At 38.1% G+C, this 18,291-nt stretch overlaps 1 protein-coding gene across 2 annotated transcripts in view; it reads left to right on the forward strand.

The window, feature by feature from the left end:
* Positions 1-18,291, forward strand: part of GRM5 (glutamate receptor, metabotropic 5) — a 677,550-nt gene that overhangs the window by 544,495 nt on the left and 114,764 nt on the right. For both annotated transcript variants that reach the window (XM_006871218.1, XM_006871217.1), the window contains one exon: positions 13,583-13,709. In XM_006871218.1, coding sequence (XP_006871280.1) covers positions 13,583-13,709 — 127 coding nt within the window. The remainder of the gene's footprint in view (positions 1-13,582; positions 13,710-18,291) is intronic.

The raw sequence follows: 18,291 nt of genomic DNA on the forward strand, positions 1-18,291 counted from the left end.
CAACTTTCTTTATTTAAAGATTCTCTGGGAAAATTATTGAATGATGCAGAAAACATCAAGAGAAGACAGAAGGAATACACAGAGTCACTGTACCAAAAGGAAATGGTTAATGTTCAACCATTTCAAGAGGAAGCATATGATCAAGAGCCAATGACACTGAAGGAGAAAGTCAAGGTGCATTGAAGGAATTGGCAAAGAACAAGGCACCAGGAATTGATGGAATCAAAATGGAAATATTTCAAGAAAGTGAGGTGGCACAGGAGGCACTTACTCATCTCTGCAAATAAATTTGGAGGACCACTATTTGGCCAACTGATTAGAAGAGATTTGTATTTGTGCCCATTCCAAAGAATAGTGACCGAACGGAATGTGAAACTCATCAGACAATCTTTTTGATATCCCATGTGAGTAAAGTTTTACTAAAGGTAATACAGAAATGGTTGCAAGCATACACTGACAGAGAAGTTCCAGTGGTTCAAGCTGGATTCAGAAGAGGCCATGGAATGAGGGATATCATTGCTGATGTCTGATGGATCTTGGCTGAAAGAAGAGAATATCAGAAAGATGTTTATGTGTACTTTATTGACTATGCAAAGGCTTTCGATTGTGTGCATCATGACAAGCAATTGACTAGATTGAGAAGTATGAGTATTCCAGAACACTTAATTGTGCTCATGAGGAATCTGTACATGGACCAAGAGGCAGCTGTTCTAACAGAACATGGGAACACTGAATGGTTTAAAATTAAGAAAGGTGTACGACAAGGTTGTATTCTTTCACCATACTTATTCAACCTGTATGCTGAGCAAATAATCCAAGAAGCTGGTTTATATGAAGAAAAACATGGCATCAGGATTGGAGGAAGACCCATTAACAACCTGCGATATGCAGCTGATACAACCTTGCTTGCTGAAAGTGAAGAGGACTTAAAACATTTATGGATGAAGATCAAAGAGCACAGCCTTCATATGAATTACATCTCAATGTCAAGAAAACAAAAATCCTCACCACTATACAAATAAACAACAATCTTATCAACAAAGAAAAGATTGAAGTGGTCAAGGACTTCATTCTTCTTGAATCACCTATCAACACTCACGGAAGCAGCAGTCAAGAAATCAAACAATGTATTTCATTAGGCAAATCTGCTGCACAAGACCTTTTTAAAGTGTTGATGAGCAAAGATATCAGCTTGAGGACTAAGGTGCAACTGACCCAAGCCATGGTATTATCAATAACCTCATATGCATGTGAAAGCTGGACAGTGACTAAGGAAGACCACAGAAGAATTGGTGCCTTTGAGTTATGGTATTGGAGGAGAATATTGAAAGTGCCATGAGCTGCCAAAAGAAACAACAGAACTGTGTTGGAGGAAGTACAGCCAGAGTGCTCCTTGGAGGCCAGGATGGTCAAACTTTGTCTCTCAGACTTTAGACATGTTGTCAGGCAGGACCAGTCACTGGAGAAGGATATCATGTTTAATAAGATGGAGGATCAGAGAAAAAGAGGAAGACCCCCAACAAGATGGATTGGCCAAGTGGCAGCATCGATGGACTCAAGTATGGCAACAGTAGTGAGGTTGGCCCAGGATCGGGAAGTGTTTTGTTCTGCTGTGCATAGGGTCACTATGAGTCAGTCTCGATGGCACCTGACAACAACAACAGCAGTACCTGTGGATGCAGTACCTCAAAAGAGGGAGCAAATCCTTACAACAAGGATCATTCCCACCCCCTCCACACACAAAGTAGACAGGGATGGGCAACTTGGACATTGGCTACTCAAAACGTGAGTCTACAGAGCAAGAAGTGACTGGCTTACAAACGTCCAAGAGGGAGCCCAGATCCAGAGGGTGTAGAGGAAGGTAGAATCTACACTGAGTAGTCTCTCCAATCTGCCTGGGCAGGCCTGATGAAAGGAGATGTGATAGGTCTCTTGTGATACAATAGTGAATAATTGTTATCAGGACTGATTACAAATGTAATCAGTTCAAAATGTAAAGGTAGATATTTTGTAGCAAAAGGAGGGGAGTGATTGACTTTGCAGTCTAGGGGAGGAGGTCCCTGGGACCATCAAGGGAGAAGAGTGGAGAGCTGCACTCTACCCAGAGAAGTCGTGATGCCAGTGATAGAGGCAGAGACAAAGATGTGGAGAGAGGGAGTAGCTGGGGACTCTAGACCCAGAGAGGGAGAAGGGTTCTGTGCTACCGACCTAGGGGCAGGCTTGTAGGGTATACCCTTTGGTTGGTTGATGATGCATGGAAGGGATTGTAACCATGGCATTGAAACAATATATGATAGGATGAATGTAAAGCTAATGTTCTCCCATGTAAACTATCACATAATTCACAACAAAACATTTAAAAAACCAAAAAAACAAAACCACACATTTATGCATTCTCCTGGAAGTCCATGGTACAGTTCATATTTTCACCAACATAGTAATTCAAAGGCATCGGTTATTCTTCAACCTTCCCTGATTTTTGTTCAGCTTTCACATGCATATGAGGTGACAAAAAATGCCCGGGTTTGGCCGGGCATAATTTAATTAAAAAAAAAAATCATTTTTGCTTTTTAATACTTCAGATTTTTGAACCAGATTTGTCCAGTACAATATGTCCTTTGGTTTCCCATGTATGTTGTTTGTGAATGTAAATAAAAGGAAATATTTGACAATTTCAATATTCTTTCCATTTATGAGGACATTGTTAGATCCAGTTGCCTGGAAAAAAAAAATTGCTTTCTTTATGTTGAGGTATAGTCCATACTGAACACTGTAGTCTTTGATCTTCATCAGTAAGTACTTCATGTCCTTTTTTGCTTTTAGCAAATAAGGTTGTGTCATCTGCAAATTGCAGTGGTAATGAGTCTTCTCCAATTCTGGTAGTTCAGTGTTGGAGTCTTGGTGTGGCACTGTGGGTTAAAGCGCTGGACTGCAAGTTGGTTTAAACCAGAAGGTTGGTGGTTCAAGTTCACCAGCTGCTCCTCAGAAACTCTATACAGGGTTGCTATGAGTCAGAACTAGTTCAATGGCATTTAAAGGCAACAACAACAAAAGAGTGTATATATATTTCTAGAAGTTGTGTTATGATATATGGTCAGTTTTGGAAAACTACAGTATGTGAGCCAAATCCAATCTGCTGTCTATATTTTACATTAAAGTTTTATTGGAAGACAGCCATCCTCATTTGTTCATTTATTGTCTATGACGGCTTTCATTGTCATGTTCCAGAGGTAAATAGTGAGTTGTAATAGAGACTGTATGGCCCAGAAATCTATCTACTATCTGGTCTTTTGCAGAAAAAATTTACTGGCCATTGGTATGCAGTGAGAAAGAAATTCTGCATCTAAGTGAACTATCTTGCAGCTTAAATTTTCATTCATGTGTAGATTTTTATAGATGCAAAATATTGATTGTTCACAATTTCCAGTAGCTTTCTACAGAAAGATTACATTTATAAATTACCACATGGGAAGGTATTTGTTGTTTGACCCTTTGCACCCACACAGTTTGAACCTGTAATTTCAATATACCAAATGGCCAATTTAAGTGATTTAAAAATATATATATATTTCTGTACCTCTTTCTGGGCTCCTGGTGTGGCATTGTTGGATTAGCAGTGGACTGCAAATCACAAGGTCAGCAGTTCAAACCCACCAGATGCTTCTTGGAAACCCTATAAAGGATTGCTATGAGTCAGAACCGAACAAGGTATGTTATGTTAAGTAGACAACATTTAACATAACATACCTTAATCTGGCTTATTTAATTAAACAATTTAATCCACTATTGTCATAGTTTTAATACTAACTAATTTTAGTAATGTTTATTTAATATTAACCTTTAATCCCAAATCCTATCTTCCCAACAAAAACTTATTTTCAGCCTACTTAAGATACAATAGTTTAATGTTATTAATGAGCAACTTTTTAAAATGAAATCTCACAGTATTTTTCAGAGATCTGTAAATTATATGTCCATGAAAATGTTTAGCCTAGCAAATGTTAAAAATGTGGTACACCAACGAGCCAGCCACAGCAGAGAAGACTTTAAGAACTGTTTAATCCTTAGAGAACTGGATAAACCCCAGAGACATTCTGCTGTTTTGCTTGTTGGGCATGGGGAATGGGGAGTTAATAGATGTTACTGTTTTTGCAATCATCCATCAACCATCATAGGCTTTATCCCCTGTTAAAGTTTTCAGAAGCTAGGCAAAGCATTGCAGTGCCTAGCCCTCAAACGTGCCATGTGCCTTTGCTCTCAGGTCAAGAATCACTGCGCAAACAGGAATTGTTACCTTTTTTTGCCCTGCCCATCATGTAAATCAAATGTCTAGGGACATTAGTCTCACTCATATGATCCAAGAGTAAATAGACAAAGGCTCACAAAACAGACTAAATGCTTTAGAGAAAGGAAGACCGCTTAAGGGAAATAAGACCCAATATATCCAGACTACACTCCCAGCTAAGGTTACTCAAGGTATAAGTAGATTTGTGTTATCTTTCAGTAACCCAGAAATTAATTGGAACTTAATCCAACAGCATTTTAGGAGGTTGTGGAACAATATACACTTGTCTGGGGATATTCATCAGATACATGCTCAAATTTATGATATAAGTAATTCTCAAAGTGAACACTGAGTGGCTACTCATTTGCTACCCATGCTAGAGAGTAAGATCCCCTAAGAACTTGATTGAACCTCAGCATAGTGATCCTGCTTGGTCACCTTAGAGCAGGTGGTGGGCCGGCAACGTCGGGAGCATGGGGTCCCCAGCTGATCTCCTCCCTCCCTGCCTTCCTTGGATGGTGGCTGTTTATGCTGGACGTGTGGCCAGAGACGGGTAAGGATCACGTGGAACCTCGGCTACTTAAGACAGAGACATTGCCATGCTGCAATGAGTCTCAATGACTGGTAAGACTGAGGAATTCGCGCTGACCACCTAAGACAGGCAGCGTCCCTTAAACAATCAATAAATAAGGAGGATTCAGATGCAGACAGTACAGACCCGGTCAGGAGGCCAAGCCCCTGTGGGCCCAAGCGTTGTTGACCGTCCAAACCATAGGCTCTGAGGATCAGACTCTAGCCACCTAGTAGACATAGCAAACTGTCCCTCATCTGATTATTCAGTAATGCTTGTTAGTAATCTCATACATGAGCCCTGGATATCCACAGACAAATGTAAAAACCTTCCCTAAAAGCCGAGACTGTAAATTCCAAAAAGCCAAGTCCCCCCCTCCATCCAAAAAAAAAAAAAAAAAGCTAAAGAGGATAGAGAGAAACACTGTAAACTGATGATATATGGAGGGGAAAATAATCAATGTAATGAAACAAGCTATATGAAAGGTTGAATGTGAAGCTGATGATGTGCCCTGTAAACTTTCACTCAATGCAAAATAAAAACATTTAATTAAAAAAAAAAATATGGTACATATTGTTATTCAGAAAGAAAGCACCACATCTTTTGGAGTTACCATGCAAAGCAACTGTCACCACCTCTTGTATTCAACAGGAATGTGAAACAGAACAGAAGAAGCCAAAAAAAAAAAAAGAAAAGAAAAAGTGAAGCAAATCAATTCTGAATGATCAGAAGAAGACATATTAAATTGTCACTATTAATTCAAAAGAGAGACTATTATATTAGAATTATCTTTAGAAGAGGGCATGAACTTATTTTGATAAAAACCAAAATTCACAAACCAGCGCAAATTGAACTATAGGAAGCCAGCATATTTCTAGAGATAAAAGATACCCCTTCTTTTGTGTTCTAGATCCTGCCAAGGTCCTGGACAAAAAATGCTTTAATATTTACAACACACATATTTGCAACACAAAATCTAGTAATTGTCCAAGGATGGTTTTACCAAGCATGTCTGAAATAATCCTGGAAATTCAATTATTAAGTTCTCTACACGAGTATTTTATATGCATGTTACTTATAAAAAAAAGGGAACATTTCTAGAATGTTTTACAGTTTTCAAATTGTTGTGGTATATTATTTAAACCTCGGGAAATGCTATAAGGTAGGTATTATTACTATTTTTTATTTTCAATAACTATGAAATTGGGGGTTAATTGAGGACTATTTCAGGCAGTTTAAATACTTAAATACTTAGTGACTAAAGTAAGACTAGAATCCTGTTGCCTTTTGATCCCCAAGCAATGCTCCTTCCCTTACATCATAAAAATATAATGAACTCTACCTCTATATACGGAGTACTGATGTGGCGCTGTGGGTTAATGTGCTAGACTGCAAAGCCGTTTGAACTGCAACGTCAGCAGTTCGAACTCACCATTTGCTCCTCGGAAACCCTATACAGGGTCTCTATGGGTCAGAACCGACTTGACGGCACGTCACAACACAACAACAACCTCTATATACAAATAAATTATGGTCATGAGACTTGCAGTCTAATAAACATCATTTAATATCTCCTATTTGAGCTGACTTCCATTTTCTTCCTTATGAAATAAAGTAAGCTATAGCATACACTCTTGTGTTAATGTTCTAACTAGATAACAGTATATAGCATGTGCTGGTGGTGGTGTGCCGTGGAGTTGGTTCTGACTCATAATGACCCTGTATAGGGTGTCTGAGGCTGTAAATCTTTGTAGGAGCAGAAAGACTCATCTTTCTTTTTGAGGAACGGCTGGTCGTTTTGAACTGCTGACCTAGAGGTTAGCAGCCTGATGCACAACTACACTACCAGAGATCTTTGTTTAGCACGTGCTGTTGTTGTTAAGTGCCGTCGAGTTGGTTCCGACCCATAGTGACCCTGCAGAGGGTTTCCAAGGAGCAGCTGGTGAGCTTGAAACACCAGCTTTGCAGTCAAGCTCATTAACCCACAGCATCACACCAGGACTCCTATATAGTATGTTGTTGTTGTTGTCGTTAAGTGCCGTCGAGTCGATTCTGACCCTTAGCAACCCTGTATAGGGTTTTCGTGGAGTGACTGGTGAGCTTGAACTGCCGACTTTGCAATTCAAACGCTTTGCAGACTGGCACATTAACCCACAGTACCATACCACAACTATATATATATATAGCATATTGTTATTGTTAAGTGCAGGCAAGTCGGTTCCGACCCATAGCGACCTTGTATAGGGTTTCCAAGCCACTAGTGAGCTTGAACCACCGACCTTGCTGTTCAAACGGCTTTGCAATCTGGCGCATCTGCTTCCATAAAGAATACTGCCAAGGAAACCCAATGGGGGCAGTTCTATTCTGTCCTTTAGAGGTGATTTAAGTTGGAATCAACTCAACAGCACACAACAATTACAAATGGTAAATAGTATTGTTATGAAGAATACTATACCTAGATTAAACCCAAACCCACACTGCACAATCAATTCTGAGTCTTGGATACCCTTTAGGACAAAATAGAACTGTTCCATAGCGTTTCCTAGACTGTAAATCTTAAGGAAGCTGATTGTTTCATATTTTTCTACAGAGTGACTGGTGGGTTACAACTTTTGGTTAGCTGTCCCATGTTTAACCCACTGTACAATCAGGGTTCCTTTTAGCTAGATTAAATAGCTCTAATTAAATTTTCCAAAAAAAAAGGTGACCCTATAGAATACAGAAATTATCAAATAAATATCAGTAATACAATTTTTATTAAGCTTTTACTGGAGATAATTCAACAACATTTACAACAGTACATCAACAGGGAGCTACCAGAAATTCAGGCTGTATTCCAATGTGGACGTGGAACAAGGGATATCACTGCTGATGACAGATGAATCTTAACTGAAAACAGGGAATACCAGAAAAATGTTTACTTGTGTTTTATTGACTATGCAAAGGCATTTGACTGTGAGGATTGCAGCAAAACATGATTAACATGGTGATAAATGTGAATTCAGGAACACTTAATTGTGCTCATTCAGAACCTGTATATAGACTGAGGTAGGCATTAGAACAGAACAAGAGAATACTGCATGGTTTAAAATCAGAAAAGGCATGTGTCAGAATTGTATCCTTTCACTTTTCTTGTTCGATCTATGCTTAGGAAATGATCCAAGAACTTGGATTATATACAGAAGTGCACAGCATCAGGATTAGAGAAAGGCTCATAAATAACCTGTGATGTGCAAATTACACAAACTTGTGAACAGGACTTGAATTACTTACTGATGAAGATCAAAGACTGCAGCCTTCAGTATGAATAGTACCTTAATGTAAAGAAAGCAACTGAAGTTGTCAAAGAAAGACTTCATTTTGCTTGGGTCTGCAATCAACACTCATGGAAGCAGCAATCAAAAAAATTAAAACATGTATGCATTAGGCAAACTGCTGCAAAAGACTTCTTAAAAGTATTCAAGAGCTAAGTTTGAAGACTTAAGTATGCCTGATACTTAAACCATGGTATTTCCTGTTGCTTCATATGCATGTGAAAGTTGGACAATGAGTAAGGAAGGGTGTAGAAGAATAGATGCATTTGATTCATAGTGTTGGCAAAGAATATTGCAAGTACCATGAACTGCCAGAAGAGCAAACAAATTTGCCTTGGAAGAAATACAGCCAGAATGCTCTCTAGAAGTGAGGATGGCAAGACTTTGATTCCCATATTTTTGACATATTATTAGAAGGGCTCAGTCCCTAGAGAAGGACATCAGGCTTGGTACAGTAAAGGGTCAACAAAAAAGAGGAAGACCCCCAAGGAGATGGAGTGATACAGTGGCAGTAACAATGGGTTCAAATATAACAACCATTGTAAGGATGGTGCAAGACTGGACAGTGTTCTTTTCTGTTGTTCATAGAGTCACTATGAATCTGAACTTACAAAACAGCACCTAACAATAGCAACATATTATATACATGTCAAACTTGTACAATGAATAAGGAAGACAGAAGAAGAATTAATGCATTTGAATTATGGTTTTGACAAAGAACGTTTTATGTTCCATGAACTGCCAAAAGAATAAACAAATCAGTCTTGGAAGATGTTCAGCCAGAATGTCCCTTAGAATCAAGAACTACAGAACTTTATCTCACATACTTTAGACATTTTATAGGAGTGACAAGTCCCTGGAAAAGAACATCATGCTTGGTAAAGTGGAGAGTCAGTGAAAAAAAAAGGAAGCCCCCCTGCCCCCCACTCCATAATGGTATGAATTGACACAGTGGCAGCAACAGTGGGCTCAAGCATAACACAATTGTGAAGATGGCACCGGACCTGGCAGTTTTGTTTGTTTATGCATCGAGTCACTATAAGTCGGAGCTACCTCAATGGCACTTAGCAACCATGAGCACTTCTATGTAACTTTCTGTTTACTTTAGAGAAGGAATATTTTAGGGTATTTTTCTTTATTTCATACCCGTACTTTGCAGAATCAGGAGCCAGCACAAGATGTAGTGCAAATGTAAGAAAGATGTGCCTTCTTACAATTAATTTGGCTCTATTTATCTACATGCCATTAATAGAGTTGAGTATAAGACAAAGAATATAAAGTGTACACATTTATGTTTATGCTAATTATTGGTTATTAATCATAGTTTTAATTATTTATAACAGTGTTTAATGAATGCTGTCTCTACACCACAGAAGGTATTCATGCTCCAGTAGTGAGAAAAAAAAAGGTACATTCATTTCTAAAGAATAACATCTGGAACTCTTTCAAGTGTTAAAGCATTGCAATTATTTCCCATTGCCTTAAAAAATCAAACAGATGAAAAGATGTATAATAGTCTCAATGACCTTATTCAGCTTCATCCCAGTATAAACAAAGTTACTAGAATAGGAAGGTTTGAGATGAATTGCTGAAGGAGACTTAATAGAAGCAATGACCAAGATGAAATTTTCATCTTCTGCAACTGAGTTCAAATGTGTATACCTTTCGACCCAATTCAAATTCCTAATTATTTTTTCAGTATGGACAGATTTTTTCAGTATGGACAGATTTTTGAACATTAAAAGATACACCAAACTTTTTGTTCACAATAATTCAACTAGTAGAGGGAAGACAAGTTAACTATTGGTCAAAAGTTCTTAATGGAAAGCTGCAAATTGTTGTTGTTGTTAGGTGCCATTGAGTCAATACCAACTCATAACAACTATGCCCAGCAGAACGAAACACTGCCTGGTCCTGGGCCAACCTCACAATCATTGCTACGCTTGAGTCCATTGATGCTGCCACTTTGTGAATCCATCTCACTGGAGGTCTTCCTCTTTTTCTCTGACCCTCCACCTTACCAAGCATGATATCCATCTCCAGTGACTAGTCCCTCCTGACAATATGTCCAAAGTATGAGAGACGAAGTCTGGCTACCCTGGCCTCCAAGGAGCACACACTGTACTTCTTCCAACACAGATCTGTTTGTTTTTTTGACAGCCCATGGTACTTTCAACATTCTCCTCCAAAACCATAACTCAAAAGCATCAGTTCTTCTGTGGTCTTCCTTAAACACTATCCAACTTTTCAATGCATATGAGATGATTGAAAATACCATGACTTGGGGCAGGCACACCAGTTTGGTCCTCAAGGTGACATTTTTGCTCTTTAACACTTTAAAAAGGTCTTGTGCAGCAGAATTGCCTAATGCAATATGTCATTTGATTTCTTGACTGCTGCTTCCATCAGTGTTGATGGTTGAGCCGAGCAAAATGAAGTCTTTGACAACTTTAATCTTTTCTCCATTGATAAGTATGTTCTTTATTGGTCCAGTGGTAAGGATTTTTATTTTCTCTACATTGAAATGTAATCCATACAGAAGGCTGTGGTCTTTGATATTCATTAGTAAGTATTCTAAGTCCTCTTCACTTTCAGCAAGCAAGGTTGTACCATCTACATATCACAGGTTGTTAATGAGTCTTCCTCCGATCCTGATGCCAAGTTTTTCTCCATGTAGTCCAGCTTCTCAGATTATTTGCTTAACATACAGGGTGAATAAGTATGGTGAAAGAATACAACCTGGACATACACATTTCCTAATTTTAAACCATTTGGTGTTCCCTTGTTCTGTTCAAACAACTGCCTCTTGGTCTCTGTACAGATGCATATGCCCTAGGGAAAATTCAATAATATGCACATAAATGCAAATACATGTTTAGATTTAAATGAGCACAAACAAAGGCAGTTAGTTAAAAACAGACATCCTGAGCTAAGAAGCCCTGGTTGCATAATAGTTAAGTGCTTAACTGCCCATCCAGAGGTGGAAGGTTTGAACCCACCCTGCAGCTCCACAAGAAAAAAGACCTGGCGACCTGCCCGTGACAATGACAATCTCGGAAACTCTATGGGGTAGTTGTTTTCTGTCTTATGGAATCTCTATTAGTCAGAATATATTCGATGGCACACAAAAACAACATCCCAAGCTAATGGTCCAAAGATCCTCTGTATTTAAGTTTGGGTCCTGTTTTTGTGGTTGGTGTTGTTTTTATATAGTTAGGACTAGATTTAGTATTAGGGGTAGAGGTTGGGTCAGGTCTAGCCATAAGTCTTCGTCTAGCTCTTAGGGTTACAGTTGGGTTTATTTTTATTTAATATTTTTCTTGAAATCTACTTGGTTTTTTCTTTATTTGAAGTTCAATAGCTATACTATTTCCCTCTTCTTACTTTATGTTTTTATTGCTGTTGTAACTGTATTTCTGGTTCTGTGTTTTCAGTCTTGTAAGTCTGTTTTACTTTGAATACCTCTATATCTGGGTTGAGTTCTAGGTGATATTGTTGTGTTTGTCAGTCTCTGATTGTTGTCTGCTGTTGTTGGTTCTCTGTTCAAAGAACTCCTTTTACTATTTTTTGTTAGATTAGTCTGGTTTTAACAGATTCTTTTAATTTCTGTTTATCTGAAATGACTTAATTTCACCATAATATCTGATGGACAATTTTGCTGGTATACGATTCTTGGTTGGCATATTTTTTCTTTCACAGTTTTATATATGTTATCCCATTGTTTTCTTGCCTGATTTCTGTTGAGAAATCAGAGCTTAATCTTATTAATTCTCCTTTGTAGGTAATTTTTCATTTTTTTCTAAGCTTCTCTAAGGATTCTTTCCTGGTCCTTGGTTTTAAAAACTTGGTTATAATGTGTCTTGGTGTTTTTCCTTTGAGGTCTATCCTGTATGGACTTTGTTCAGCTTCTTGAATGGCTATCTTCTCATTGTTCATAATGCTAGGGAAGTTATCTTCCAACAACTCTTGGACAATAATAGCCTCAAGGCTGTTGTCGGGTTTTTTGTTTTGTTTTTTTTTGGGTTTTTTGAGTGCTCTTCTCCTGTTCTGGACTTCCAATCGCATGGAAATTTTAAGTTATTCTTCTTGATGATGCCCCTCTTAAATCTTAGGCTTTCTTCGGATTTTTTAAGTTCTTTGTACCATGTAAAACCTCTGGTAGATGAATATTGAGAGATTTTTGTTCAAGTTCAGTAATTCAACCTTCCAGTAATTCACTTCTACTTCTTTGCCCTTTCAGTATGCTATCTATTTCTGAAGTCTTCGTGTTAATCTTCTGGCTTTCTAATTACTGTCTTTGTATGGTTCTCATTTTTTCAATTATTTTGTCAGTATGTTTCTTAAATTATTCTATAGTTTTGTCTTTGTTTTTCTTGATTCCATCTGGTTTTCTCAGTCATTCTCTCAATCTGTTTTTTATAATGTGTGTTGCCCAGTTAACATTCTTCTAAATTCCTTATCAAGCAATTCTGATACAATTTCTGGTATCATATTTTCTGACTGTATATTTTGGTCACTTGTTTAAAGCATGCTGTCTTGTTTCTTTGTGTAACTGACATTTTTTGTTTTCTTCAAGACATTGTGATGTTGTATTTATAGATAATTGGTGATTGTATTTAGGTGTGTTCTCAGTTACTCACATCCTGTTTCCTGGTGGATATAGTAGAGACTAGAATTGTGAAGGGGTTTTTCTGTTCACTTTTTGTGTAGTGTAGCTTAGGGTGGGTTCACATTCTTCCAGAATATGGGGTGCTAGCCTGGCACACAACCCCACCAGAGTAAAGACTGTGTGGTAGAAGGGCCAATCACTGGGTTGGTGAGGACAGGGACTGGCCAGGCCCCAGCTACCAAGAGATTGTGCGAATAAGGGAGAATTACAATCCTTTACCACCAACCTCCAGTCCCATCCTGGGCCTTTAGGTTTCTGTATCAATAGTCTCTCACAATATCTCAAGATGGCCAGGCCACTCCAGGCCAACCTTCTATCTGCCTGTCTTCTTTCTCACTGCTCCTGTTCCACTTTTTCTTCTAGTTGGCACTCAGTCAACATCTCTGTTCTATCCTCTGAAGCTCAGAGTTCCAAGATCACTGTCTGTATCTGTTTTGTACTGTCTCCCATGTCTTTGTTGCAGAGGGTCAGCTCGGTGTATCTGCTTACTCAGCCATCTTGCCCTGGAAGTGAGTCTTTGTCCTCTTAACAACTAATTTTATGATAGTGGACTGATTGATTAAACTCAGTCTTAGTTGTTTTTTCTCAAATTATAAAATAAAAATATTAATACTGTTACTACCTAACATAACATTTGAAATAATGTATTTTCTGCATGGTGAGGCAATAAATTTGTACAAGAGATATGTGTATTTTTTTTCTTATGCACACAAAGTAAATAAAATTTTTAACATTTGTCTCAGGTGATCCGGAAGGGAGAAGTCAGCTGTTGCTGGACCTGTACACCTTGTAAAGAGAACGAGTATGTCTTTGATGAGTACACCTGCAAGGCATGCCAGCTGGGGTCCTGGCCTACTGATGACCTTACAGGTACATGTATCACAATGTCATCAGACAAGCACCCCTCAAAAATAAACTAAAAAAGAACACCGCAGGGATGGATAGAGTCACATCTTCAAGTATTTTTTATTTAGCTGGTCCTGTTTATATGACAAATAATTTCCTCAGGAATAAGGTTCTGACCAATGCCTGGGCTACTCGTGAAAATATTTAGAGCTCAAGGGGAGAGCTGCCTATACAAAAACCTCAATCCGAACTAGGTCAGAATCTCTCAGTTCATTTTAAGCTAGTCTCAGTCGTTCCTCAGCAGAGCCCAGCTAAGTGTGTCGCTTGAAGAGGGCAAGGAGGATTGATTAGTTAAGAAGAGATTAAAATCTATTATGATATATCCACTACCAAAAAAGGTAGCACAGTATTGGGTGAAAGTTGGTCCAGAGTACATTTCCTCTGTCTAAACCAAAAACCTCCAACTAAAAGTTTTCAACTAATTTTGGCACAGGACAAGATTTGGCTCCTTTGTTTTATTTTGATTTTGTTACAAAAGATGTAAATAAATATTGCATCGTGTTATCCAAACAGTATTTCATAGACATTTCTAATTTTACAGTAGAAAACCAAGTATTTCTCACATCCTCCCTTCCAACTCATCTTAATATTTACTAAGAACATGTTGTTTTTGTTGTTAATTGTTGTCGAGTAGGTTACAACTCAGCAACCAAGCAGCTACTGGTGGTTTTGAACTGCTGACCTTGTGGTTTGCAGTCCAGCTCTGATCCTAGAGTTCCATACCAGGAGCCCTATTAAGTACATACTAGATGCCTATTTTCCTACCAGTGAACTAAAGATATGTAAATAAAGACAATATTTTTATCCTAAAGCAGTTCATGGTTTAATGAGAGAGGCTAAAAAAAATTATTAAAATATAAAGAAATACACAAAGTTATAAACATGAGAGCATGAGAAGAGAAGACTTGAGACTGAGTTTGCAAAGGAAAGAGAAACAAAAACCATTTCAGACAGAGGGTACAATGTGTAATATGTCAGATAATCTAGTTTTAAATCTATGGACTAATTCAGCTCAATCTAAATTCATCAGTGTTAAACTCTAGATGATTTTCATGGTAGTTGCATTCGCTATTCTAAATATCTGATCCTTAAAATGCCTCTGATCCTAGGACTTTTGAGAGCAACTCACATAGAATTTTGGTTTTAGAGGTTGGCATTCATTCAGAAAACATTACTCTTCTTAAAAACAACAAATGAGAAATAATTATGCACCCCAGTGCCTTGTGATCATCTGTGTCCTATTTTCACCACTAGGCAATAGACTTTCTGATACCCTGATTCATCCTGGCCTTCCCAGTGCCAACTGAGTTCTGAAGCAAAGCCTGAATACGTTTGGTTGAATAGATGAGCTACAACACACACACAAACAATATTTAAAATACTAGGGCAGAAAATAATATATTATGACTGGGTTTCTTCAGATCTTTTTCTTCCTATTGCTTGTTTACCTTTTTTTTTTAGTTTCTAGTTTTTTAACTTTAACCTGGATAATTGTTAAAATAAAATTAAACAAACAAACAAAAGAACACTTACCAACTTAACTATCTTGCATGGCATCCCCTTGTAAGTTAATCTAGATATATAACTTTTTTTGTTCTTTTTTTAAATAAGACAATACTGCTCACAATGGGTATGGATCTGTTCTTTCCTTCATTCACCATCTATACATTTTGCTTTTAATTGTTTTGTTGTTGTTGTTAAGTGCCATCGAGTCAGGTCCGACCCATAGCGACCCTGTACAGGGTTTCCGAGGGTGTAAATCTTTACGGGAGTAGAAAGCCTCATCTTTCTCCCGCGGAGCGGCTGGTAGTTTCGAACCGCTGACCTTAAGGTTCACAGCCCGATTCGTAACCACTACGCTACCAGAGCTCCTTCTACTTCATAAATATCATTAAAAATTGATGTTTCCCAGGGTTTCATCATTAGCACTGCTAACTGCAAGGTCAGTGGTTCAAACCCACCAGCCGCTTTCAGAACCCTATACAGGGCCACTATGAGCTAGATCATTATTCTTTTCATAAATAATCTCTGCAAATGATCCCATCTACTCAGAAGTTTTAAGTATTAACCTATGTGCTATTGACTCATAGGACTACAGGTCAGCATGTAATTATTTCATTCCTGAGTGCCAAACTCATGAATCCAATTAGTTGCTGAACATCTCTACTTGGTAAATTCACATGCATCTCAACTCACTATGTTCATGCCTCCATTGTCCCCCATATTACTCCTTTAAAATTCATAGACTTCCTTCTCCTCTTAGATCCCTTCTTTCAGTTAATGGCATCAGCATTCCCCTAGTTGCACCAAATAAAATAGCTAAGTCATCTTAACAACAAAAGACAAACAACCCAATCAGAAAATAGGCAAAGGCATAAATTAAACATTTCAATAACAGGATATACAAATGGCCAACAGCACATGAAAAGATGCTCAAAGCCATTAATTACTGTGTCATTAAGTGTGGTCAAGTTGGTTCCAACTTACAGCGACCCTATATAAGGTTTCCGAGGAGTAGCTGGTGGGTTTGAACCACTGATCTCATGGTTAGCAGACCAGTGCTTGTCCTATAGCCTCACCAAAGGACTTTGGAAATGCAAATCAAAACCACAATAAGATACCATCTCACCCCACCAGAATGACTGTGATCAGCAAAAAAAATTTAAAAAGAAAAACAACCACAACAAAGAACAGGTATTGGTGAAGACGTGGAAAAGATGGAACCCTCATGTGCGGCTGTGGAAATCCAAAATGCTACAGTCACTGTGGAAAACAGTTTAGTGGTTTCTCCAAAAGTTAAACATAGAGCTATCAATCAAACATATGTCCCAGCAATCTTAATCCAAAGCACATGCCCAAAATATGTGAAGGCAGGAGCACTAACAGAAACCTGTATACGTTGTGGTTGCTGTTAAGTGCCATCAAGTTAGTTCTGACTCATAGCAACCCTATATAGGGTTTCCGAAGAGCAGCTGGTGAGTTTGAACCACTAACCTTGTGATTCAAACTGACCTTATAGTCCTGTGCTTATCCTACAGTGTCATACCAGGACTCTGGAAACTCTATACAGGACCACTGTGAGTCGGAGCCAACTCCTAGCCACTTAACTACCACCACAACAACAATCAAAAGGTAGAAACAACCTAAATGTCCATCAACAGATGAATGGATAAGCAGAATGTGCTAGAGATATTCAATGAAATACTGCTCAGCCATAAAGAAAAATAGAATTGTGATACATACCAAATTAGAGATGAACCGTGAGAATATTTGCTAACTAAAATAAATCAGATACAAATGGATTAATAATGTATGATCTCAGTTATGCAAGGGTAAGATAAAAAGTATTACTATTAGGGTTCCCACTCATCAATGGGTAGGTTTATGCCCAGCCCCCACCCCCATAAATGTGTTTTAACATCTCTCTGCCATCAGTGAATGGCTGCAGACAAGTTCTGTCAGTAATGCACTTGTCTTAGTGTAGTTAAAGTGCTTTCAAAAGAAAGGATATTTTTTGTGCCATGGAAAAGAACTATTTTGAGGTCAACACTGATATCAATTTTTTAACACACCTCAAATGAACGTTTACCTAAATCATTGACTCTGCAACAAGTTTAAGGGACTGCTGCGCCACATAAAACAACAGTTTTTAAATATATCAAATGTGTTAGGGCATGTTGGGAAAACCATAAAGATAAATTCAAAGCAGATGGTCAGCTTAGAAGATTATGACAACTGTTTGGGGGATTTCAAATTAATGATCTTGATAGAATTTCTCAAAGGGAGAGCATAGGGGCTTATTATGTAGAAGATTTAAGAAAATTGAAAACATAATTGCTAAGAAAAAGGCCTGAAAAAGGCAGAGGGATTTGTTCTATCATGATAATGCATACACTCATTTTTTCAAGGGTACCAAGGTCTGTCTGTACTAGGAGAATTTCACTGGGGAGCCTTACCCCATCCACCGTACAGCTCTCTTCTTGCCCCTTCAGACATCTGTTTGTCCTCAGAACTCAAAGGACATTGAAAACGAACACATTTCAGTTCTTCAAGGATGCCTAAATTGCCATTTTGACTTGATGTAAATCAAACAGCACAGAATTCTCAGAGAAGGTCTAGAGATTTAGAAATATCACCTTCAGAATGTATAGACCAAGCTGAAGGATATGTTGAATAGCTTCACATTTTTTGATATTTTTCTTTAATAAAGGTTTCTATGATTCTGTAGCAAAACTTTTGACTTATCCACATATGCCATAGACAAATGTATAGAAACAAAAATTTATTTGTGTTTATCAGGGTTAAAAAGGAAGGGGAAAAGGAGAGTTGCTTTTCATGGCAATGAGTTTATGTTAATGATGATAGAATAATTCTGAAAAGAATAGTAACAAGGGTTATACAACATGAAGATTCTCATTGATTTCACAGAATTATATACATGTGGCTATGAATCAGGCTGCGAACCCCAAGGTCAGCAGTTCGAAACTACCAGCTGCTCCGCGGGAGAAAGATGAGGCTTTCTGCTCTGGTAAAGATTTACAGCCTC

The sequence above is a fragment of the Chrysochloris asiatica genome, unplaced genomic scaffold (genome assembly GCF_000296735.1).
Source record: "Chrysochloris asiatica unplaced genomic scaffold, ChrAsi1.0 scaffold00163, whole genome shotgun sequence".
NCBI classification, from domain to species: domain Eukaryota; kingdom Metazoa; phylum Chordata; class Mammalia; order Afrosoricida; family Chrysochloridae; genus Chrysochloris; species Chrysochloris asiatica.